The sequence below is a fragment of the Jaculus jaculus genome, chromosome 6 (genome assembly GCF_020740685.1).
Source record: "Jaculus jaculus isolate mJacJac1 chromosome 6, mJacJac1.mat.Y.cur, whole genome shotgun sequence".
Classification (NCBI taxonomy): domain Eukaryota; kingdom Metazoa; phylum Chordata; class Mammalia; order Rodentia; family Dipodidae; genus Jaculus; species Jaculus jaculus.
Genome location: NC_059107.1, coordinates 87,935,428 through 87,962,397, shown reverse-complemented (window position 1 = coordinate 87,962,397; position 26,970 = coordinate 87,935,428). Strand labels below are relative to the sequence as shown.

The 26,970-nt window shown below is 38.3% G+C and overlaps 1 protein-coding gene across 1 annotated transcript in view; it reads right to left on the bottom strand.

Moving 5' to 3' along the window:
* The window catches only part of Arid2 (AT-rich interaction domain 2), a 204,426-nt gene that overhangs the window by 16,649 nt on the left and 160,807 nt on the right, over nucleotides 1-26,970 (bottom strand). The window contains exon 16 of the mRNA XM_004668537.3: nucleotides 21,708-21,856. Coding sequence (XP_004668594.1) covers nucleotides 21,708-21,856 — 149 coding nt within the window. The remainder of the gene's footprint in view (nucleotides 1-21,707; nucleotides 21,857-26,970) is intronic.

The window sequence follows — 26,970 nt, the reverse complement described above, 5'->3', positions numbered from 1 at the left end:
CTCTGCCTCCCGAGTGCTGGGATTAAAGATGTGTGCCATCATGCCTGGCTTAAATTTGTTATTCTTAATACAGGTTTTAGATCATGTTTATATGATAATGCCCCCCCCCAAAATCCTAAGAGATCTCTTCCATCGACTCGATAAAGATCAATTATACAAATATGTGAGTTACTAATTACTGAGTGTAAATATTGCTCACATATTTAATAGGTTCATATATTACATTTAAGAATAATAGTAGCATAGTTAATCCAACAATTTATTTAATATAAATTAAATAAAGCCAAACTTCAGATAAGTTCAACTTTTCTTTTTAAAAAATATTTTAGCTGGGCGTGGTGGCACATGCCTTTAATCCCAGCACTTGGGAGGCAGAGGTCAGAGGATCGCCGTGAGCTCGAGGCCACCCTGAGACTCCATAGTGAATTCCAGGTCAGTCTTGGCTAGAGTGAGACCCTACCTCAAAAAATCAGAAGAAAAAAATATTTTATTTATTGGAGAGAGAGGCAGAGAAGGGGGGGGGGTTGAGGGAAGAAGGAAGAAAGGGAAAACGGGCATGCCAGGGCCTCTAGCCATTGCAAACAACACGCACCACTTTGTGTATCTGGCTTAAGTGGGTCCTGGGTCCTTAGGCTTTGCAGGTAAGTGACTTAATCACTAAACCATCTCTCCAGCCCCAACTTTTCTTTTCTTTTTAATATTTTACTTATCTCAAAGGAGAGAGAAGGAGGAAGAGAGGAGGAAATGGGTACATCAAACCCTCTTGCCACTGCAAATGAACTCCAGATGCATGTAACACTTTGTGCATCAAAGTGTTTACAAAGTTATCAGGAAACTGAGCACAGAATGTCAGGCTTTATAAGCAAGCACCTTTAACCACTGAAAAAGCACCACATTTCTTTCTCCAACATCAACTCCTATCACCACCAGGACTGAGCTCCACAAATATGTGAGTGGGAAAGTGGCAAGGAACAAAAGCCTGAACCAAAAGTGATCTATTCTTCTTCATAAACATGGCAATGAGAAGCACTACTGAAATCAAGACAGCAAAAGTACTCAAAAGTTTCAACCGGGCGTAGTGGCACACACCTTTAATCCCAGCACTTGGGAGGGAGAGGCAGGAGGATTGCCAAGAGTTCATTCAGGGCCATCCTGAGACTACATAGTGAATTCCATATCAGCCTAGGCTAGAGTGACACCCTACCTCACCCCCCCCCCAAAAATAAGTTTCAATCACTGGATAGTAACTCAAGCACCTGTAGAACAGCACTTCTGTAAGTTTACAACAGAGAAGTCTTAGGATTTGACTGTTTTTTTTTTTTTTTTTTATTTTTTGAGGTAGGGTCTCACTCCAACCCAGGCTGACCTGGAATTCACTATGTAGTCTCAGGGTGGCCTCGAACTCACAGTGATCCTCCTACCTCTGCCTCTCAAATGCTGGGATTAAAGGCATGTGCCACCACGCCCGGCAGGATTTGACTTTTTATGGCTATTGTATAAGCATGCCTATCCTTTTTTTTTTTTTTTTTTTTTTTTGAGGTAGGGTTTCATTGTAGTCTGGGTTGACCTGGATGTCCCTATGTAGTCTCAGGATGGCTTTGAATTCATGGCAATTCTCCTACTTCTGCCTTCCATGTGCTGGGATTAAAGGCATGTGCCACCATGCCCAGCAAGCATGCCTATCTTTGAACCAATTTTAAAGTGTATCACATATCCAATATCTCAAATTAATATTCAATGAGGAAATGATTGACATTTTAAAATAAAGTTAATCAAGAAAGTACTGAATTACAAAAGAAGTCAAATAGTTTCAGATTACAGATATTATTTCCAGTTGTATTGATCTATATAAATATCAACCCAAACTTTATTATGAAATTAAAATTAGAAAACATGTTTTAAGTTTTGGATTTTCTTTGAATTTTCCATACTCCAAATACTATTTCATTCATATGAAATACATGTCAGAGGACCTTTACTATAAAGATTAGTAATTGCTTTGAGGCACTTATTACTGTAATTCAGGTTATTAATTGAAGGCAGTAACATGCTACAATAGAGCTTTTAGTCAACATGAGACTGCACAAACCACCCATACAATTATAATAGAGCTGATAACTCCTCAGCACTTTGTGACTTTGTAGTCATCTTCATGCCATAATCTGACACCTTACTCATATGTTCATGGTGATGTTGCTATAAACACACTATGTAGCCAGAATATAAAGGTATAGTACAGTGTAAAAATACCTTGCTTATAGCTTAGCTGTGTAATAGACTATACATATAGGTCTTTGTAAATACTCTCTGGTGTCTGTACAATGAAAAAAATCACCTACCATTTTTCAGAATATAACCTTATCATTAAAGGATGTGAACTGTATTTTACTCGACACACCCCTAAATCCAAATGAACCACGTGACTAGTTAAAATAATAAGTCACTTTTTTTTTTTTCTTTTTGAGGTAGAGTCTCACTGTAGCTCAGGCTGACCTAGAATTCACTATGTAGTCTCAGGGTAGCCTTGAACTCACAGCGATACTCTTACCTCTGCCTCCCAAATTCTGGAATTAAAGGTGTATGCCACTACACCTGGCTTAGAAGTTACATTTCTAAAGTATTCTGTGAAAAAGAAAATTAATTACGTTTACCTATGATACATGGAGTTGGTAAATTACCAGCAATAAGAACTAAAGACAAGTGCTCCTCTTGCTTGTGCCTCTTACGTATCGGATTACAGGTGCACCCTTCTTCTTCAAATCAATTTTAACTACTAAATGTATACAACTGTATGTAAATGACTCTAACACTAAAACTGTTACTTGCTTCTTTGGCCATAGCCCATTACCTTTTACCTCAGCTCTGGTCATGTGAAGCATTCATTGATTGTAGTAGTTCAGAATGAATAACGCTGGTGGCAATGGCCTGATGAAGGTGAAAATAGTCTAGGCTTTCAAAATTTAGAAGATCTGGATTTGGAAGGTCAGCTAGGTGTGGTGCTTGGGAGGCTTAAGGTCAAGGCTTGTTAAAACTTATACTTCATGGGGGCTGGAGAGATAGCTTAGTGTTTAAGGTGCTTGCCTGCAAAGCCTAATGACCCAGGTTTAATTCCTCAGTACACACATAAAATAAAGCCAGGTGCACAAGTGGCACATGTGTCTGGTGTTCATTTGCAGCAGATGGAGGCAGGCCCTGGTGCACCCATTCTCTCTCTTTGCTTGCAAATAAATAAAAATATTAAAAAAAATAACTCATCCTTCCCAAGGAGAGCCTCTCAAAGCATACAATGATGTTACACATTACAGGTCTCTAAAAGATGGGATGAGAATAAATTATGAGGTAAAATTCTACTACTACTAACTACCGTGACTAGAAAATATTCCTCCACATCTCTATCACCTGACCCACTTCAAACCACCTTCACTACCCCAGGTCATAAAAACACAACCATGCCCCATGACCCTATTACACTACAGTAACACTGGCATATTGGCATATTCCTTAAGTATTCTCTTCCTTTTAAAAAATATACTTTGTTTGAAAAAGGAGGGAGGGAGGGATGGAGGGAGAGAGAGAGAGAGAAGGAGGGGCAGAGAAAGAATGAATGAACATAGGCATACCAGGGCCTTTTACCACTGTTAAGGAATTCCAGCTGCATGTGCCATGGCTCTATGTGGGTACTGGGAAATTGAATCATGGCTTGCAGGCTCACAAGCAAACACTTTTCTCTAGCCCATACTTTCTATTTCTACTTATGTGCTTCTTTTAAATAAACTTAGGACTGCTACAGACACAATTTTACATAAAGCCTGCCATTCCTGGTTAATATATCTGAATTCAAATGTTAACAATGGTTTGCTATAGAATATTTGACTGCCCTCTGCTGGAGAACTTACATAAATACACCATTTACCACAATGCAAATATGTTCCTTTAGATGGGCTTCTCTGCAAAAGACATTGCTTGAAAATTTTCCCTTATTGGAAATCTCATATTCAAGATGAGACTAATTTGATTCTTGTAAAGCCTCTGACCAAGGTAGGCCACATATGACCAGAAGCAGTTATCAACTTGCTGATTATAATGTTATGACAGTAGCCTCTTGTGTTTGTACACAAGAGGCTACTCTCCCCCCACCCACCCAAATTGGGTCTCTCTCTAGCCCAAGCTGACCTAGAATTCACATGTAGTCTCAGGGTGGCCTCAAACTCACAGTGATCCTTCTGCCAGTGCCTCCCTCCTGAGTGCTGTGATTAAAAGCATTTGTCACCATGCCCTGCCCGTTTTGCTCTTTTTTTGTTTGTTTGTTTGTTTTTGTTTTTTGGTTTTCTGAAGTAGGGTCTCACTGTATCCCAGGCTGACCTGGAATTCACTCTGTAGTCTCAGGGTGGCCTCAAACTCACAGCAATCCTCCTACCTCTGCCTCCCGAGTGCTGGGATTAAAGGCGTGTGCCACCATGCCCAGCCTCATTTTGCTAATTCTTAATCCTGAGGTATACCCCACAGTTATTACCAACTTGCTGGACTTTATTCAGTCTTTTGGTTGGCCATAAAGTTAATGCCTTCATCATCAAGGGACACTCAATAATCACAACTCATTTTATCAGAGCTCCCTTGAAAATATTCCTCAGAAGCTATTCCAAACTTGATCTTGGTTAACTTCCATAGAACTTCAATCTTACTTTAGACCTTGACTTTTCATATATTTGTGTGAATTTGAAAATATAGACATAATGTCCTATTTTTATGTATCTGAGAAAAAAAGACATATTACGGAAAACTTGACTTTACTAGTGTTTTCCCTTCTGTGCTACTCATTGATTTTTTTTTTTTTTTTCAAGGTAGGGTCTCACTCTAGCCCAGGCTGACCTGGAATTCACTCTGTATTCTCAGGGTGGCCTAGAACTCATGGTGATCCTCCTACCTTTGCCTCCCGAGTGCTGAGATTAAAGGTGTGCGCCACCACGCCTGGCTTGATTCTTTATTCTTGATTCTCCTTCCCTTGGGTCTTAGCTACTGTTCCCAAGGTTGGCTCCTTCACCTACTTACTAGATGTGTACTGTTCCTTCAAAACTCATTCCCTCTTTTGCATCTTCTACTTTTCCCTCTACAGAGTCTAAGTGTAATATAAATGCTACCCACTTTTTGCATGCACATGTGTATATGTGTAGACATATGTGTATGTGAAGACCAAAGGATGATGCCACTCATTCCTCAATTGTTCTTCCCTTGTTCATACAGATATGGCCTTCCACTGATTTAGTAATTCTAGCTAACCAGGGTTGCCTGGGGGACCTGCCTCTTCAGATTCCTGAGCACTGGGGTTACAAGTGCATGTGGCCATACCTGGAATTTACAAGGGTATTAGAGATCCACACTTAGGCTCTCATGCGTGCATGTCAAGCTCTTTACTAACTGAGCCATCGACTCTAGGCCCTAGATGCTACTATTAACTAAATTAGTTAAAACAACAGAAGTAATACTTTCCCCTTAGTATTGCTACTTTCTTAAATTTTATTTTTTAAATTTATTTATTTGAGAGCGGCAGACAGAGAAATAGGCAGATAGAGAGAAAGGCAGAGAGAGAGAGAGGGAGAGAATGGGTGCGCAGGCCTCCAGCCACTGCAAACGAACTCCAGACGCATGCGCTACCTTATGCATCTTGCTAACATGGGTCCTGGGGGATTGAGCCTTGAACTGGGGTCCTTAGGCTTCACAGGCAAGCGTTTAACCGCTAAGCCATCTCTCTAGCCCAATATTGCCACTTCCACCAGACAGAGCTAGAATTTACCAGTATCTACAAAAAATGCAAAATTTAGTATACATGTATTTACCATAGGAATTATAGCTGGTTACTTTTTTCTCAATCATTGGCAACCTTTCAAAGGTATGTATTATTTTCAATTATGTCATTAATACAATTTTTAGTGGCCAGCCCTGTTCAGTATCCAAATAAGTGAAAAGCTAAGGCTTAGCTTTTATTCTTGCACTTAGTTATCCTTTGATTAAACTCTTCTCTTATTCTAGTGAAATGCTGTTTGGTTCAATAAAACATGATTAACATAAAGCCAAGGTTGCTGATTTCAGCCACTTGAAGCAGCTACTTAAATCACTCAAATAAAAATATACACAGACAATTAAAAGAAAAACAAACAAAAACCATTTTAAAACAAAACAAACTCAGCAACCATTACTGGCGCTAGTTATGATATGATTCTAACCATGACTGTTCTTAGCCAAAGAACTTCCTAAGTATCATGATCACATAAGTTCTCAAGTAATAGTTTGCTTATTACTTAGTTTTCTTAAAAGGTGACAGCTTTAAAATTCTATTCAAAGGATCACACACATAGCAATAATATATAATGCATTATCATGTTTTAACAAAAAATCAGTGTGAGTAGAACAATTTCAAAACAAACATTTATGACTACAAAGAGTCTTTCCTTAGGGTAAAACAAAAACAAAAAAAAAACATTAAAAAGCTGCAAATAGGGCTGGAGAGATGGCGTAGCGGTTAAGCGCTTGCCTGTGAAGCCTCAGGACCCCGGTTCGAGGCTCGGTTCCCCAGGTCCCACGTTAGCCAGATGCACAAGGGGGCGCACGCGTCTGGAGTTTGTTTGCAGAGGCTGGAAGCCCTGGCGCGCCCATTCCCTCTCTCTCCCTCTATCTGTCTTTCTCTCTTTGTCTGTTGCTCTCAAATAAAAAAAAAAAAAAAGCTGCAAATATCAATTAGACTCATTTGAGTTTTCTTAGTCATTCAAGTTTAGCAGTCTATTTTTCCTTAATGCCCAATAGTATTCTATGTCTTATTAAAAGCCCCCTCCTGCTAAAAAAGAAAAGGGGGAAAAAACCCAAAACAACAAGAGTCCCTATTTTTTACGTGAAGGAAAAACTTGGGATGGAGGGAGAGCTGAACACTTAAGGTGCTTGCCAAGCCAAAGCACCCAGGTTCAATTCCCCAGGAGCCATGTAAGCTAGATGCACAAGGTGGCACATACACCTGCAGTTCATTTGCAGTGGCCGGAGGCCCTGGTACTCCCCATTCTCTCTCTCTCTCTGCCTCTGCCTCTCTCACAAAACTAAATAAGTAAAAATAATTTTTAAAAACTTCATAGAATTTTTTAAGGAACATTCTAGTGTAAAAGATGTACACAATATCAGTCTCGAGGTGGTACAAAGAAGACATCAGAAGGAGAAGTCCGGCAGCATGTCTCTCTTGCCACACAAGTGAAGAGAGACTTCCTCACCCTATGGATGCAGCCCTATTTTGAGATGTTTGTGAAAGCGCACAGAACTAAAAATGCAGGAAATTATTTGAAATTATAGGACTTTTAAAAAAGCATTTTGTTTATTCATTTGATGAAGAGAGGGAGAGAGTAGGGCTACACCAGGGTCTCATGTCACTGCCAAAGGACTCTAGACACACACACACCACTTTGTGCTATGTGGCATATGCTTCTGCTTTTACATGAGTACTAGGGAATCAAACCCAGGCTGGAAGGCTTTTTCAGCCTTTAACTCCTGAGACATCTCCCCAGCCCTAGAATTCAAGTCTTAATTACATGTGTGGTAGGTGGATAAAGATCAGAGGATAATGATATGTAAGTATCTTTTAAAAGTGAAGGTTTTAAAAGCAAAGGATATGTGTCTTCTTAGACAAACAAATATGGGACGTATTTGTACTGGTTGACCCTCTTTACAAGAAACATTAATAGTTGTTGAGCTGGGGAGATAGTTCAGTGGTTACAGGCTTACAAAGCCTGCTAGCCCAGGTTTGATTCCTTGGTACCCACATGAAGCCAGACACAAAAGGGGCACATGAGCCTTGAGTTTGTTTGCAGTGAAAAGAGGCCCTGGAAATGCCCATTACCCATCATAAATACATAAAAGTATCTAGGAAAAAAAGAGTTCTTCAGGGCCAGGGTTGCAGCTAAGTGGTAAAGCAGTTGTCTGAGTTTGAAGCCAACAAATTCAACAACAAAATGTTCTTCAGCTAAAGAAAAGCAGAGGTCAAAAACTCAGAAAGTGAGATCTATATAAAGACAGTGTTAGAAAAGGTACTAATAATTAAATAAAATCTTATTCTTAAAATTAATTGATCCAATAAATGTTTTTTTAAACTTATGACAGCTTCTAAAACTGTTGGGAAGGACACTAAGTAAGGAAGGCGTGATAATGCCCCACTGGAAGGTCCCTGCACTATCCTAAAAGCAGTACAATGCTGTTTAAAAGAGGTTTTAGGTCTGTTGTAAGTTTATATCACAAACTCTATGAAAATCAAGTAAAGGTTTTATTCATTTTTTTTATTCTTAAGGGAGGAGGATTTCTCTAGCTCATGGCGACGTGGACTCACTCTTACTTCAGGGAGGCCTAGAACTCACAATAACAGTCCTTTTTCAGCCTTTCCAGTGCTGGGATTACAGGAGTACACACATATGGCTAACATTTCTTTTACTTAGTAACTTGCGTACTAAAAGAGGGAAGATTCATAGAAGGAAGAAAAACAGGCAAAAGAGAGAACCCAGGTTTGATTCCCCAGGACCCACGCAAACCTGATGCACAAGGAAGTGCATGCTTCTGCAGTTCTTTTGCAATGGCAGAATGCCCTGCATGCCCATTCTCTCTGTATGTTTGCCTCTTTCTCTTTCTCTCAAAAATAAATTAATTAATTAATTAAGAAAGAAATTTGGAGGGCCATGAAGCCCTGGACTCAATTTGTAAACACACACACACACACATACACACACACACACAAAAGCTGGATGGATGCATAAATTTTGGACAAAGCAGTAGCCTTTAGGACAAGGAAAATTAACATGGATAAAGAGGTAAATTATGGCCAGGTTGGTGGTACACCTGTAAATTCAGCACTTGGGAGGCTGAAGCAAGGAGGATCCTGAGTATGAGGTTAGCCAGGGTAGCATTTCACTGTAGCCCAGGCTGACCTGGAATTTATTACATACTCTCAGGGTGGCCTCAAACTCACAGGGCCTACCTTTCATATATATATATATATATATATATATATATATATATAAAATTTGTGTGTATACAACCCCCCCCCCAAGAGGTGACTTCTCTAAGTGTACATACCTAAGACAAAGTATCAAAGCATATCAACATGATGTCAGGCAAAAATGAAAAAAGAGCCAGGTGTGGCGGCAAACAACATTTAAAAAAATTTTTTTGAGGTAGGGTCTCACTCTAGCTCAGGCTGGCCTGGAATTCACTGTCATCTCAGGGTGGCCACAAACTCACAGCAATCCTCCTACAATCTGCCTCCCAAGTGCAGGGATTAAAGGTGTGCGCCACCATACCCAGCTGTAAATTTTTATTACTTATTTAAGAGAGAAAGAGGCAGAGAGAGACAGAGAGAATGGGTGTGCCAGGCCCTCCAGCCACTGCAAATGACCTCCAGATACATGCACCCCTCGTGCACCTGGGTTAGGTGGGTTCTGGGGAATTGAACTTAGGTCCATTGGCTTTGAAGTTAAATGCCTTAACCGCTAAGCCACTTCTCTATCCGGTGACCAACAAATTTAATCTCTAGCATTCAGGAGGATGAAGTAGGAAGATTATCATGAGTTCAAAAGCAGCCTGGGCTACAGAGAATTCTAGGTCAGCTTGGACTAGAGTGAAATCCTACCTCAAAACAGAAATGAAACTTAAATAGATATAGAAATAGACGAAAAAGACATATCTACTATTACTATTGAAGACTTACTGTACCTCTCTACCATTAAGACTAATCTAAAAGGCAGAAAAGCAGTAAGGAAATAACTGAAGAAGCCAGCATCATCAAACATTTTGACCTAACTAACATTTATAGAATATTTCATCTAAAATGATATTCTTGTTAAGATCATGAGACCTCCATAAGATAAAACACACTGGTCAAATATACTCCTAAACAAAAAACAGAAATAAAACATACACTGTCAAACTACAATGGACTTAATCTGCAAACAAAACAACTGATGATACCATGTACCTAGAGATTAAATAATATTGCTAAATATTTTGAACTATATGAAAACATAACTATAGCACTGAACGCATATGCTTAACAAGAAGATCTAAAATCACTAAGTTAAACTTTCTGTTGTGGTTTGACTAGATGTTCCCCAAAACTCATGTGTTTGGAATAACTGGTTCCCAACTGCTGGTGACTTGGGAGGTGAAGCTTGCTGGAGAAAGTTGTTGCTGGAGGCAGGCCTGGGGTTTAGGAGTGCTATAGCCAGCTCCCACTTGCTACAGTGAAGCTCACTCTCTTGCTGCTGTTTTCCACCTGCTTTGGCAGAGGTGTGTGCTACCATTTTGCCCCCCTGCCACCATAAAGACTGTAAGCCAAAATAAACCTTTTCCTCCCATCAATCAGCTGCTTTTGGTCAGGGGTTTTGTTCCAGCAACATGAAAGTACCAATAGCATCTGCCACTAGAAGAAGCTGGGTGTGGTGCCGCATGCCTCCCAGCACTCGGGAGGCAGAGGTAGGAGGACCACCATGAGTTCGAGGCCAGTCTGAGACTACATAGTGAATTCCAGGTCAGCCTGGACCAGAATGAGAAGGTCAACAATATGAATGAGAGTGTTAGCAACATGCGTGGGAAAATAAGCAAGGAAATTGGGATTTTTGAAAAAGAGTAAACATACAGAAAAGCCAGGAAAGGACAATAAATTTAAAAATCCATGTAATGAATAAAGAACACAATGGAAAAACATTGCAAATAGACTACACTAGAAGAAAACTTACCAGGGATACAAGAAAAGATCTAAATATTATCTTCAGGAAAAGTGAGCAAGACCACAATTTTTTAGAACTCAGGGATATGATCCAAAGACCAAACCCAAGAATCTATGAGGTAGAAGATGAAAGCTAAAGACATGGAAACTCTATTCAATAAAAAATACTTTTAAAAAATTTCCCAAATTTAGAGAACAAAACAGACAGCCAAGCACAAGAGGCATTTAGAACCTCAAATAGATATGAGGATGCAAACCTTTTCAAGATATGGTATTATAAAACTGCCAGGAATACAAGACAGAGGCACAATATTAAAAAAAAAAAAACTGCAAAAAATAAGTAACCAACAGCCACTATTGCTCTATCAAGCGAATGCAGTTTGAATGTTAAATGTCCCTTATGGACTCATGCGTCTGAACAGCTGGTTCTCAAAGGGTGGTACTGTCTGAGATGATAGTGGAACTTTTAGGAGATAGATAGAGCCTTGCTTGGGGAGGCTGGTGCCTTATTCCCACTTTCTGATTGCCCTCTGCTTCCTGACTGGATATAGAATGCCAGCCAGCCTCCTGTTCCAGCCAGGATGCTTTCCCTTCCATAATGGACTACACCCCTTTGGAGTATAAGCAAAAATAAACCCTTCCTTCCACCCTTCCATTCTTGATTTGCTTGTCAGGTATTTGCCATAGCAATGAGAGAAGTAACTAATATACAAGCCAAGTTATCTTTGGAAATTGACAGAAAAATAAAGACATTACAGAACAAGCACAAACTAAACCAATTAATGACCATCAAGCCAGCATTGCAGAAGACATTTAAAATTTTTTTTTGTTTATTTTTATTTATTTATTTGAGAGTGACAGACAGAGAAAGAGAGAATGGGCGTACCAGGGCCTCCATCCACTGTAAACCAACTCCAGATGCATACTCCACCTTGCGCATCTGACTTACATGGGTCCTGAGGAATCAAGCCTTGAACCAGGGTCCTTAGGCTTCACAGGCAAGCGCTTAACCGCTAAGCCATCTCGCCAGCCCTGTAGAAGACATTTTAAGGAATTCTAAACACATAAGAAAAACAGACTCAATCATATGAGCATATGGATGGATAAAGTTCAAGAGAGAGCTAGTGGAAGAAAGATAACTAAAAATCAATCCATGTCCAACTCAGTGAGCAAACAACATAGAGTCACAGATCCAGACATGGTGGCACTTGCCTTTAATCACTATGAGTTCTAGACCAGCCTGGAGCTGAAGAGTACATTCTAGATGAGCTTGGGCTAGAGTGAGACCCTACATAAAAAAAAACCAAAAATAACTACAAAAATGAAAACACACACAACACCATTAATAATACAATCACTGAGAAAAACAACCAGAAAATTATAGGAGCCAGACAACCTTTCTGAATAAAGAAAAGTGGTCTTTACTCTCCAATGAGTGACATTGGATTAAATAACATTCAATTACTTGTTTTTCAAAGAAACACATGTCACTGGTGAATGTACAGCTTGAAAAAAAAAAATCAAAGAATAAGACATAATACTAAGCAAACAGAATATGGAAACAAGCTGGCATAGCTATCATATCTGATAAAGTAGGCTTTGAGCCAAAATTAGGAAAGAAGAACACTACATGTTAATAAAAGCATCAATCAATAAGGACTATATACTTTGTATATATTGTAGCTTCCAATTTCACAAAATAAAAATGCATGGACATAAAAGGAAAGGTAAGTTCTGTGGGAAACTTCAAATTAACAAAAAAAACTTCAAAATTAAATTGTACAACATATCAAATGAACATGAAACACAAGTACAGAACACTCCATTTAACAGCTGTAGAATAAAGATCCTTAATAGCAGACCAACCTTTCTCTAAAGCAAATCACACTTCAGGTCATAAAGAAAGTCTTATAAATACAAAAAGATTGAAATAATTACTTGTATCTTATCAGATATGACCATAGAATGAAATAAGAAATCAACAGTAAGAGAAACTACAAACTACAAGGAGACTGAAACATATACTACTGAATGAAGAAATCATGCAGGAAACTTAAATTTCTAGAATCAAGTGAAAATGAAAATAACTACTCACTTTCATTTGTGGGATATAGCAAAAATAGTTGTAAGACAGAATGAGAGAGAAATACCCTACTTCTGGGAGCTGTATAGTTAGAAACAGTATGGTTGGCTTGGAGACTTAGAAAACTACAGGGCTGACTGGGGACAGGCTGGGGCTCTGACAGTCCCCACTCTAGGAGTTCAGTAAGGAGGCTCAGTCATAGTTAGCTGCTTCTAATGCTTCTCTAAGGTTACCTTGCAGGTCAAGCTCACCTCTTCTTTCAAACCTTATTCTTTCAATAGAATTCCAAATTGCCACTAAACTTTGAACAGACAATCAATCAGCCTAGGACATTCTCAATTATAAGTAGAGTCAGTCCCAACATACTTATCCCCCACCCCTGCAAACATAGCCCTCATTTGAGCTTCCAACTGTCAGGGGCTTCCAGCCATCTCAATGGATGCTTTCTTGCTTATCTCATGTTTCTGCCTTTACTATATCTCTGAATCCTGCTTAATAAAGTCAAATATATTCCCCTACCAGCCTTGTTAATGTCTTGAGGCCCAGAACAATTCTTTTTAAATTTATTTATTTGCAAGCAGACAGAGATAGAGAGAGAGAGAGAATGGGCACACCAGGCCCTCTAGCCACTGCAAACTAACTCCAGACACATGTGCCCCTTGTGCATCTGGCTTATGTGGGTCCTGGGGAACTGAACCTGGGTCCTTTGGCTTCACAGACAAATGCCTTAACCACTAAGCCATCTCTCCAGCCCCCAGAACACTTCTTTATCCCTTCTATTCAAGCAGAGGTCAGAGAGCAGACCTGCCTCCTCTCCTTTTACAGGAAGATTAAGAGTAGCTACATTTAAATAACCAGGAAAATCTCAAAAAAGTAACCTAATGATGCACCTCAGTGCCTTAGGAAGAACAGAATAAGCCAAGCCTAAATTGAGTACAAATGAACAGAGTTGATTCTTTCAAAAGAGAAACAAGGGGATCAAGACATGTCTAGTGGTTAAGGTGCTTGCCTACAGAGCTTGAGAACTTGAGTTTGATTCTCCAGTACCTACATAAAAGCAGATGCACAAAGTGACGCAAACATCTGTAGTTTGCAGTGGCTAGATATTCTGGCACACCCATTCTCTCTGTGTGTCTGTCTTCTCTCTGTCTTCCTTTGCTTGAAAATAAATTAAAAAAAAATTTAAAGGAAAAAGAAACACGTCTATGGGCATACCACCCTGAATGTACCTGATCTCCTCTCAAACTAGAAACAAGATTAAAAAACAAAACAACAACAACAACAAAACTTGGCTAAACTAGATAAAACTCAGAGTCTCCCAACAAAGCAAAGACCAGGTTAGATGGATCCACCTGACAAATTCTACTAGACCTGACATCAATGCTCCTCAAACTGTTCCATAAAATATAAAGGCAAGGAATACTACCAAACTCATTTCTAAAGTTTCTTTTATCATTATATCAGGATAAGGACACAACAAAACCAGGTAAGGATACAAGAAAAGAAAACTATATACCTATTTTTGTGAAGAACATAGACATAAAAATTTTCAATTAAATTCTGACAAGACCCATTCAAGAACATACTATTTCAAAGACTCTACCATGACTAAGTTGGTTTCATTCTAGGGATGTAGAGGTTGGTTCAAATATGCAAATCATTATGTAATTCAACACAAAAATTAACGTAAGAACAGAAATCATATGATCATTTCAAACAATGCAAAGAAGGGACAATGCTTAATATTTCTTCATAAAAATTGCCACAAAAACCACGAGGCACCAGGAATAGAAGGAATATACCTCCAAATAATAAAGGCTATATATGGTAAAATCTATGACTTACATACTAAATGGGGAAAAACTGACAATATTGATTTTCTCTAAAATTTGGAATGAGAGAAGTTTGTCCACTCTCTGCTCTTTTGTTGCTGTAATAATAGTGTGTTGAGCTTGGTGTGGAAGACAAAGACATTGGTGTCCTCCTCTATCATTCTTCAAACTTATTTCCCAGAGGCAGTCTCTAACTGAACCTAGAACTCCCGGTTTTCAAGTTAGACTGATTGATCAGGGAGGCTCAGTGATCCTCTGTCTCCACCTCTGCATTCAGACCTTGTTTATAGGCTTTTTACTTGGATGCTCCTTTACCCACTGCAGTAACTTTCCAGCCCATCTTTACTCTTATTCAATATAGCCCATGAAATCTTGGGTACAGCAATAGGGCAAGGGAAAGGAATAAAACGGATACAGGATGAAGAAAAGGAAGAAGTCAAATTATTCATGCCTGCAGATAATATGATCTTATACATAAAAACCCTAAGGTTTCTACCCAAAACCTCTTAGATTTAATAAACACTTTCAGCAAAATGGCAGAAGATAAACTCAATACTTACAACAAACTTACTGAAAAAGAAATAAAGAATGGGCAGGACAGATAGCCCTGCAAAAGCATGAAGGACTGAGGGGGCCCGAGGTTGCCCAAATTCAAGTCTTCAGAACTCACATAATCAGGTGAATGTGGATATAGTCACATAGGGGAGCAGAGATCTAGGAATTGCCCTAGCTCAGGAAAATGGCAAGCTCTGAGATCCATAAGATACTTCAGCTCACAACGTGAATGGGCAGAAAAGCAATAAAGCACAACATCCGACATTCGGCTCTGGCCATAGTAGGCAAGCTTACCCCACCAGAGAGCACATGGGATGCTACAAGGGTGCAGACATCTCTCACACATCACACAAACACACACACACACACACACACACACACACACACACACACACACACACATACCCTCTCTCTCTTACATACATACATACATGAAGAAAAAAAAAAGAGAGAAAAGAAAACAAGGAAAAAAGTCCACAATAGCTTTAAAAAAAAACAAACAAACCACGAAATCTACCCAGAAATAAGCCTAACCAAGAAGGTGAAAGACTTCTACAGTGAAAACTTTAAAACACTGAAGGAAGAAACTGAAGAAGACACAAGATGATAGAAAGACCTCTCATGCTCATGCACAGGCAGAATCAATGGGAAATTCCTATATTACTAAAAGTGATATCAGAATTCACAGAACTAGAGAACACAATGCTAAAATTCATATGGAATCACAAAGGATCCTAAATAGCCAAGGGAATCAATCCTAAGCAGAAAGTCATGCTACAGGCATTTGAATACCTTAACTGTAAATTCTACTAAGGTATTTTTGATATTTCGACCAAAAAATGGACACATAGGCCAAGAAATCATAAGAGGAACCCACACAGCTACAGATATTTAGTTTTTGACAAAGATGTCAGAAACACACATTAGAGAAAAACACAGCCTCTTTTAAAAAACAGTGTTAGAAAACTAGGTATCCACTTGAAGCTCCCTATGCTTCTTAACTCTACAAGTTTCAGTTAGAAACGTACCAAAGACAGTAAAGACCAAAATATAAGGCACAAAATTTTGAAAGTACTAGAGGAAAAAATTATAGAGTAAGTATTTCCAGATACAGGTATACACAAGGACTTGTTGAAAGGAATACAATAGTTCAGGAAATAACTGTAAGAACTAACAGTAGGCTAGGTTTGGTGGTTCATGTTTTAATCCCAGCACTTAGGAGGCTGAGGCAGGAGGACTGTTGTGAATATGAGGCTAAACTAGGACTACAGAGTGAGTGTTAGGTTAACAAAGCTAGAGTGAGACCCTACCTTAAACACAAAATAAACAAAAAGAACTGACAAGTGGGATTGCATGAAATCAAAATACTTTAGCACAGAACTCAGCACCATGAAGAGAATTTACAGCCTGGCGTGTTACTACATGCCTTTAATCCCAGCACTCAGGAGGCAGAGGTAGGAGGATCACTGTGAGTTCGAGGCCACCTTGAGACTACATAGTGAATTCCAGGTCAGCCTGCGTTAGAGCGAGACCCTACCTCGAGGGGGCTGAGGGGAGAGGCAGCTTACAGAATGGAAGAAAAAAAAAAAATCACAGAACAATATATACAGGGCAGGGTACTGATATCTAGTTTATAAAAGGAGAAATTCAAAGGGCCAATAAGTATCTGAAGATGTTCAACATCCTTAGCCATCAGGTAAATTCATTAAAACTGCACTGATATTCTGTTTTACTCCCATCAGAATAGATATCAAGAAAACAAATCTAGGCAAAGAGAAACTCTTATGCACTGCTGTAGAGATTGTAAACTGGCATAGCCACTACAGAAATCTTTATGGAGAGAGAGGATTAGCCAATCAATCAATCAAATCAGTCTCCATATGACCTAGCCATACCACTTCTGAGTATATCCTGAAGAAATCAGAGATACCTGCCCATCCATGCTTACTGCTGCCGATATTCACTGGAGCCAAAATATGGAGTCAGCCTAGACACTAGTTACCACATGAATAAAGAAAATGTGACATGCAAACATGTGCACAATGGTGCTGTACTCTGTTGTAAAGAAGAATGAAACCACTGTCTATAGGAATATCCTTTGTTACTCCAAAAGAGCCACACAGTTATGTTTTCTCTCATATGCAATATATAAATTATTATATATGATATATTTAGGCATTTGATATTTGTTATGTAACACACACACACACACAGACACACATATATACACACACACACACATATATATATACATTTTACCTATTGATACACACACACACACACACACACACACATATATGGCATAAAAGTCAAAGAGGTAATATTTGAAGGGAAGGAGATGGCCAAAAGAAAGACAAATATGTCATGTTTTCTTCCATTCACTTAATAACGTATGTCATATATATGACTTAAAAGCACAAGGAGGATGACTGGGGAAAGGCTGGAAACTGGAGGGAAGGGAGACAGTGGACAGCAATAGGGGGAATATAACAAAATATAATGAAACACATATATTAAAATGCCTTGGAAGATGGGCTCCCAACACTCGGGAGGTAGAGGTAGGAGGATCGTCGTGAATTCCAGGCCACCCTGAGACTACATAGTGAATTCCAGGTCAGCCTGGACTAGAGTGAAACCCTACCTCAAAAGACGCCCCCCCCCAAAAAAAAAGAGCCTTGGGCTGGACAGATGGCTTAGCAGTTAAGCCCTTGCCTGTGAAGCCTAAGGACCCCAGGTTGAAGCTTGATTCCCTAGGACCCACGTTAGCCAGGTGCACAAGGGGAAGCACATGTCTGGAGTTCGTTTGCAGTGGCTGGAGGCCCTGGCATGCCCATTCTCTCTCTCTGCCTCTTTGTCTGTTGCACTCAAATAAATAAAAATAAACAAAAATTTTTTTTTAATGCTTTAAAGAAACCCATTATTTTGCATACCTAGAAAAATTTAATAAAAGAAACAACCTAGGAGGTTTTGAGTAGCATGTAAACAATATTATCAAAATTCCTTTTCTAACAAAATACTGGGGAAAAAAATTAAAGTTATATATAAGTATAATATCCAGATTAAAAGGGTCTTAAGACACATCTACTGGGACCATGCTTGAACTTGGATTCCAAATTAACCTCCAAATAATCAAAGCATCACTAGAGAAATGAAAACATTGAATATTTGAAAATTTGCACTGAAATGAATTCATGTTTTCCTTTTAAAAATGTCTGTGTGTGTATGTACATGTGTACCCATGTATATGGAGGCTAGAGGCCACCCTTAGGTCTTTGCCTCAGAAATGCTGTCCACCTCCTATGAGACAGGACTGCTCATTGCCTAGAGCCCACCAATTAGGCTGGAATGGCTGTTCAAGGAGTCCTAGGGGTCCTTTTGTTTCCAACTCCCTAGAAGTGGGATTACAGGTGGGTACCACCATGATTGGCCTTTTTACATGGGAACTGGGGATCCACCTTAGGTCCTCATGCTTCTTCTTCATTTGAGACAAGCACTGTATCAATAGAGCGAACTTCCTAGCTCCATGTTGGTCATATTTAAAGAGTAGGGTGACTGTTTTTCAGATTTATAGACTTAAGATTAAAAACAGCAATTTACGTGATATATGAAGATGTAAGGAATGACTCAGTGAAAAGAATCCATGTTATATAGAGAGATGGAAAATTATAACTACAAAAAGGCAATGTAAAATCTAGTCTTGCCAAAATGTTTAAATGTATATCAAAGTCATACTTAATCCCATAAATGGAGAACAGAGTTGGGTATTTCAACTGTAAATGTTAAGAAATTTCTACTAATTAGTGAAGTAATTTCACTTCTGAATATGGCAAAAAAAAATACTTCCTAGTATTAAAAAAATATTTAATTATTGTGTGTGGGGGTATTGTTGGTACACCAGAACCTCCTGCCACTGCCAACAAACTCCAGAAGCATTTGCCATTTTGTGCATATAGCTTTATGCAGGTGCTGGGGAACTGAACCTTGGCAGTCAGGCTTTGCATGCAAGTACTCTTAACCACTAAGCCATCTCTCTATCTACCTATCCTAATATTTTTGATATGACATTACCAAAGAAATCTGAACTTGACCAACCACTATGATAATATATGTGACATATAATATTCTACTTGGAATGGACATTAAAGATGAAATATAAAAGCCTGTACCTCCTCTTTGGGCTATCTAAACTTCTCACAGCTTCCAAGGGTTTGAGGTCCTCATGTACCTCCTGAGCATGCACTGCCATTCCACCAAGAATTTCTGCATGACAAACTCCTTCTCATGCTTCAAGACCCAATTAAAATATAATGTCTATAAGGTAGCTTTCCTGACAATCTCAGATTGACTAACAGTCTATTGTGCTACCAATAGCAGCACTATGAAGTTGTCTTTTCATAATATTTATTTATACTGTTATTCACTTGTTTCGGGATTTGCATCCCCAAGGGCTGGTAGTATACTTGTTGCTCCTAGCACATGAACCCCACTAGAAAGTACCTGATGAATACTTGTAGGGTCAAATGGAACCCATCAGTAATACAGTACTTACAAATAACAAGCTTAAGCTGGGCTTGGTGGCGCATGCCTTTAATCCCAGCACTTGGGAGGCAGAGGTAGGAGGACTGCCGTGAGTTCAAGGCCACCCTGAGACTCCATAGTGAATTCCAGGTCAGCCTGGGCTAGAGTGAGACCCTACCTCAAAAAAAAAAAAAAAAAAAAAAAAAAAAGACAAGCTTGAGTAACTCCATTTGATCTTATTCAGAAATGACAAACAAGGGCTTTCATTAATTTATGTAACACATAATCCTATTTACCAGATGAGAAGCACTGGTTTGTATCTAGGCTCATTAACTCTTCCATAATTTTCTTTTTCCTTGACATCCTCTAAGAACTTCATCGAAAGCAATTACTTTCAAATTGTTGTAAGTCCAAAATATAACTTTAGCAGACTACCTATTCTGTCAGTTACCATTTACCACTAGAGAAACAAGACAAAAGAAAAATCAAAAGTCAAAACAGTACAAGTGATGCCAGTACAGAAACCTTCAGGTTTAAAAAGCTTGGTGACCACTTAGAGAAACTCTGCAGGTTGTTAATAATCCCTAGACTATATGGACAGTTCACAATCCTACCAAAAACCTGAATGTGAAGTTTGCAATAAATACAATTATCTACCATAAAATATTAATAGCTCAGATAAACTTTAGAAGATATAGATAGAATATTTGCTAGTAAATGAAAAGTATTTTGTCTATTAAGATAAATGCCTTATGCTTAAAGCTCTTAAATGACTCAAAGCAAAGGATCTTGACTAGCACTGTTGAGATCCAAGAAATTTGTTTTTATTTTAACCAACAATCCTTTCAAATTTTCCTTCAAAACTAACCATGGTTTACCTAAGAAGCTCAGTTCTAGTGCTTGCCTACTATGCAAAAAGCCCAATATTCAATACCCATACCACAAAAGAAATTCAGCTCAACTTACTGTCCATATTAGTTATGAAATCATGACATGGTATGACTTTTAAAATAATATTTTTAAAAATGATTTATTTGAGAGCAGGAACAAGAACAAGAAAGGAGAAAGAGATATAAAATAGAGAGAGAGAGAGAGAGACTGACAATGGGCACGCCAGGGCCTCTAGCCATTTCAAACAAACTGCAGATGCACGTGCCTCTTTGTGCATCTGGCTTTGCATGGATACTGGGGAAATGGATTCAGGCTGGCAGAAAATGCAAACAAGCACCGTAATCACTGAGCAATCTCCTTAGCGTATGTGCACACACTCACACATGCACACACACACACAAATCCTTGCAAATTCAAATTTAAGACAGACATCATTGATTCCTGAATAGAGTTTACTTCTAAGCTTCTACTATGCAGAAAATTCACAGCCGTCACTGTTCTGTCACTTTAACAATCCTAAAGAATGTAAAAAATTCTTTTGAGACAAACTCAAATACTGTACCCAGGCTAGTCTTAACCTCATGAGACTCTTCCTGCGACAGCCCACTGAGTACCAGGATTACAGGCATGAACAACTATGCCTGGCTCTATCATCAAGTTCTTAACTAATTAAAAATTAATGCTGAAATGATTCCCAATAGGAAGCCACTAAACAATGAAATTGTTTCTTTTATTTATAGAGCCACATATATATAACTTATGGGCTAAAGAGATGGCTTAGCGCTTATGATGCTTGTCTGCAAAGCCTAAGGACCTGGGTTTGATCCCCCAGTACCCATATAAAGCCAGATGCTCAAGGTGGCACATGTACCTGGAATTCATTTGCAATGGCTAGAGGCCCTGGCACACCCATTTTTTCTCTTTCTCTAAAAAAAAAAAAAAAAAGATAACTTACAATATAAAAGACTTTTGCTAAAAATTAGTGGTTTCAGAGGAAATTTTTATAAAACCAAATATGACAGAAACTTAAATATGAAAGCACTCTAAAACAAGGAACACTTTAGTAAATAAAACTGGCATTTACTTTTTACAAGACTGCCACAGACACATGAAGCTCTGGCCAGGTTTCCTCACGGGATCTGCATGCTGACTGGATGCACTGAGTGGAGAAGGCTGAGAACTGTTAGGCTGGCCCTGCGCCTGCACAGCTGGTGAAGGAGGCAGAGGAGTACTCTGTAGAAAAGCACAAACACAGAGTTTATGACATGAAACAAAAATAGCATGATAGAGTACAATCTTATAAATTCAACATGTTATAAATTTCTAACACAAAATTTATATTTTGCAATTTTTAAAGTAATAGCTTGTATTTAAATACATAACATTTACAAAAATATAATAAGTATAGTTCTTGTTTAAAATATGGACCCACAGAAGCAAGATTACACATTGTTGTTACCATTATCAAATATATGTGGTTACTTCTTAGTGTCTCAGGGCACTGGACCCAGAATTCCTACAGATATAAACACCTATAGACGCTTATAGAAAATACTTGGGGGCTGGAGAGATGGCTTAGCAGTTAAGCGCTTGCCTGTGAAGCCTAAGGACCCCAGTTTGAGGCTCGGTTCCCCAGGTCCCACGTTAGCCAGAGGCACACAGGGGCGCATGCGTCTGGAGTTCATTTACAGAGGCTGGAAGCTCTGGTGCGCCCATTCTCTCCCTCTCTTCCTCCTTCTCTCTGTCACTCTCAAATATATAAATAAATTTAAAAAATTTTTAAAAATACTTGGATGAGCGTGCATTCTTCACACACATCTGTCATCCCTAGATGCTCCACTGTACTGCTTAAGGAATAATGACAAGAAAAAAAAAAAAGGCAAGTAAATGTTCAGTGTAAAACAATTTTTAATGTGTTGAATATATTCATGGATGTGGAATCCACAGTAAGGAAGGGCAGATGCTATTATTCAAATTCAGATTTTTAGGCAGAAGCAACCAAATTATAGGTTTAATGGAAATGAGACCATTTGATTTAATTGTGTTCTCCCCAATAGATCTACTACAAATTATTACCTCTTTTAGTAATATTTCTTTTCAACTGTGCAGAAATATATCAAGAATCAAATAATCTATGGTAGAAAAAAAATCAAAATACTTTATGATAAATAATAGTGATTGACCTAACCATATAAATAGGCTATCAGAAATATTAAATAATTTTCAGTGGAATGTCTAACAATTTAGTCTTTGATGATGCTCAATTGTAGCTCCTCTTTCCACTTTCAGTGCTGAGACTCCATTTCCCCTACCTAGACAGAGTGCTGAACCATTGTTCTATAACCACTGCCTTTGGCTTTTTGAGACAGGGGTATTGCTAAGTTGCTTGGGCTTGCCATGTAGAGGATAACCTAGAACTCACAATCCATGCCTGCAGAATGCTGAAATTAGACTTATGCCACCATGCTTGGCTCATTTGTAGCTTCAACGGCAATACTAATAAAAGGATTTGAAGTATAAACATAAAGTGCTGGGTTTTTTTGGGGGGTGGGGGGAGGTGTAAGTGCAGATGTGTGAGGGTACAGCATGTGCATGTGTGGAGATGAGATGACAACTTTGGTTTCCTTCCTCAGGATACCATCAACCTTTAAAAAAGTTTTTATTTATTTGAGAGACAGATAAAGAAAGAGTGGGCACACCAGGGCTTCCAACCACTGCAAACAAACTGCAGATGCATATGCCACCTTGTGTATGTGGCTTACGTGGGTCCTGCTGAATTGAACCTGGGTCCTTTGGCTTTGCAGGCAAGTTCCTTAACTACCAAGCCATCTCTCTAGCCCCATCCACCTATTTTTGAGACAGGGTTTCTCACTGGCCTAGAGTTTGCCAAGTAGACTAGACTGGCTCCTTCTGTCTCCTTCGCCTCCTCAGTGCTGAGATTCCAAACAGACAACCACACCTGGCATTTTTATGCTGTTCTGAGGGCTGAACTCAGGTCCTCAAGCTTGTTAGGCAAGTACTTAAAAACTCCTCCACCAAGGCATATCTTAAAAAATATAACCTACATTATATTCCTTTTTCTTCATTCTTTCTCTGAAAAACACTAGTAAGTATAATGTACCTTAAAATAATCTTTTTTAAAAATTTTATTTATTTACTTGAGAGTGACAGACACAGAGAAAAAGGCAGACACTGAGAGAAAGAATGGGCGTGCTAGGGCCTCTAGCCACTGCAAATGAATTCCAGATGCGTGCACCCCCTTGTGCATCAGGCTAACGAGGGTCCTGGGGAATTGAGCCTCGAACCAGGGTCCTTAGGCTTCACAGGCAAGTGCTTAACAGCTAAGCCATCTTCTCTAGCCCTAAAATAATCTTATGTAATATATTTTCCTGAAATACTATCAAAGAAAAGAGGTTACATTTCTTATAAGAACATCTTTTTTATTATTGTTGTTTTTCAGGTAGGGTCTTACTCTAGCCCAGGCTGACTTGTAACTCACTCTGTAGTCCTAGGATGGCCTTGAACTGACAGTGATCCTCCTTCCTCTGCTTCCAAAGTACCGGACTAAAGCTATGAACCATCACACCTGATGAGAAATATCTTTTTAAGCCTTGTTTAAAGGCAATAAATTAAATCCTTGGAAAAAAGGTGGACAAATACTGAACCCTGAGATCCTCAGAATAAAACCATAATTTGAATGAGAAGAAACAAACACAAAATATGTAACTTGCAGATGAAGTGAAGAAAATAAAATGCTGAAAACGAAAAGTTCTTATATAAAATGGGAAATTGTAAGAAGTAAGTTCTGGATAAAAGATATTCTTTGGGGATGTAATTGAAGTTATTTCTGCAACTGGATGTCACTAAAAGTTTTAAAGGAATGAGAAAAGACATGTAAAAGTAACACATTAGACCAACACAGATACCATGGGTAGAATGAAGATTCTCCAGTGTCATAGAACAGGATTGAGATTTTCTTTCTGTGAGATGTCCATGTATGCATGTGTGAGTGCATATTTATGTGGGCATGCAACTATGCTGAGGCCAGAGGTTTTGGGTACTCTTCTTGATTGCTGTCTACCTTATTCACTGAGCAAGAGTCTCTCACTTGAACCTGAGTTTACTGATTGGGCTAGTTCAGCTAGCCAGATTGCTCCAGGGATCCCCTATCGTTGCCACACAAACTGTAGGATTACACACTCACCTGATGGGGATTGAACTCAGGTAGTTATGTTTAATAGCAAAGACTTTGTCCACTGAGCTGTATTCCTAGCTCTCAAATTTTCAGTCTACTTTAATATCATTTTCTGTTAACCACCAGAAAACTAGCTGTAGCTGTAACTCAAACATAAATGTGAAATTAGGGTTCAATACTGTTTTCTTTAAATGATCAATTCTTGGAAAATATTCTGCAATATTATTTACTGAGGGAGAACTAGCTAAATTTTCATGTTATAGTTTTTAAAATCAAAGCGGAAAAGGCACAACTTCAGTAAGCAAACAGAATTGTTAAAATTATATTCAAAGTAACAATTTGTCCTGTAATACAAAACTAACTGAAAATGTTAGTAAGTACTTTTGGAAAAATCACTGCTGTTTTGTTAAATTGTAATCTTGTTCCTCTTTTCCAGTTGTTCAAGAGAAAATTAAGGCTAAAAATTCTAGATACCACTGATAATATTTTGTTATGATGCTCTTAAACTTTTGATAACATTAAACTTTAAAAAGCTTTAAGACTAAAATTTAAATATAAGTTAGAAAAGCAACAAAAATCACAAGGTATCCTTTACAAAATAAGCTCCCCATCTTGAAGGACACTCAAAGTGAAGCTAGACAAGGTCAATAGGATGGTGAGAATACCAGATGCCCTAACAGCTGAAGTCACATTTAATGAACTAGTAAAGTGCACTCAAAAGAAGAGGTAAGGAAAGATTATTTCCAAACCTTTTAGGGAAAAGGATCTACTCTACATGTCAGGTAAAGGGGATTATATTTAAAGTTATGTGGTGGCTCAGACATGCCATTCTAGCACTTGGGAGATGGAGGCAGAATATTTGTGAGTTAAAGAAAAAAAAAAAAGTAAAAGAAAAGAACAGGACAAAAAAATGCCCATGATACCAAGTTATCACACCAGGAATGGTCAACATGGGTTTTACATAAAGCTAAATAAAAATAGTTACATGTTTGTAACTTGCTTAATTGTATTTTAAATAGGTTAATTTAGTTTTCATTGATTTTTGCTTCCAACAGACACCAATTCATGAAGAGTGTAAATAGAAAGGGCAAATAGAAATGGCATCCTATAAATGGCATTTGAACTTGCAAATACAATAGATTTAAAATGAGCAACTACAAATCAAGATATCAACCTTGAAATAGGTACAATTTATATTTTATTTACATAAACTGCCCAGCTAAGTATTATTTCAACACAGTCTATGGTTACTATTATTTCCTTTCATATTTGTTTTCCCTTTATTGACACTTTTTTTATAATGAAGTTAATATAACTGATTAACAAGGGTGAGAAAGAACAAAATCAGTAAGAAAAAAAATAAAATGATGGCATTAGAAAAGATTACTATTTGCTACTACTTCCCCATAGTCTTTCCAGCCCTGAGCATTCTGAAAGTCTTGATGTCCCTTTCTGGGAACTGGATGCCTCCTAAACATCCTTAAATCCCTTGAAATGGTGGAAATATTAAAAAAATCACATTTGAAATCCTCTATCTTGGACCCCTCTCCCCCACATTAAGCTACCAATTCAAATAGTCAATAAACTGATGTTAAACAAAGGTCGAAAAATGTAACTTGAAGAGTGTACAATAAATTGAAAGAATTTGGGCAAGACTGGAAATGGTTGTCTATTAGTGAGCTCTTAAGATGGCCCAACAACCTACTCTTCAAAAGAACAAACCCAGGATGCCAGCTTGAACTGACTCACTTTGATCTGTTCCACATATCTAGACAGCATAGATAATTCATCTTACATAAAAAAATAAAATTTACTTGTACCATTATTAATACCTAATTTTGGTAGGCACTATGTGAAACACCACACTAAAAATCCTGGTTCCTGACCTTCATTTTCAGAGACATCATATGTGCCAAATCTCTTGTTCCTTGCAATCAGGGACTGAACCAGGGCTTTAGGCATGCTAGGTGAGCACTCTACCATGTACCTATGCCCTTATTTCAGAGTATCTTATATTAAGTGAACTATGTTCTTATAGAGAATTCATAGACATTTCATACAGATTTTCCAGACCAGCAATAAAATGTACTCATTTTGATGGCTCAAATCATCCATATATGATCAATGTGCTAAAGTAGTGTTTAATGATTTT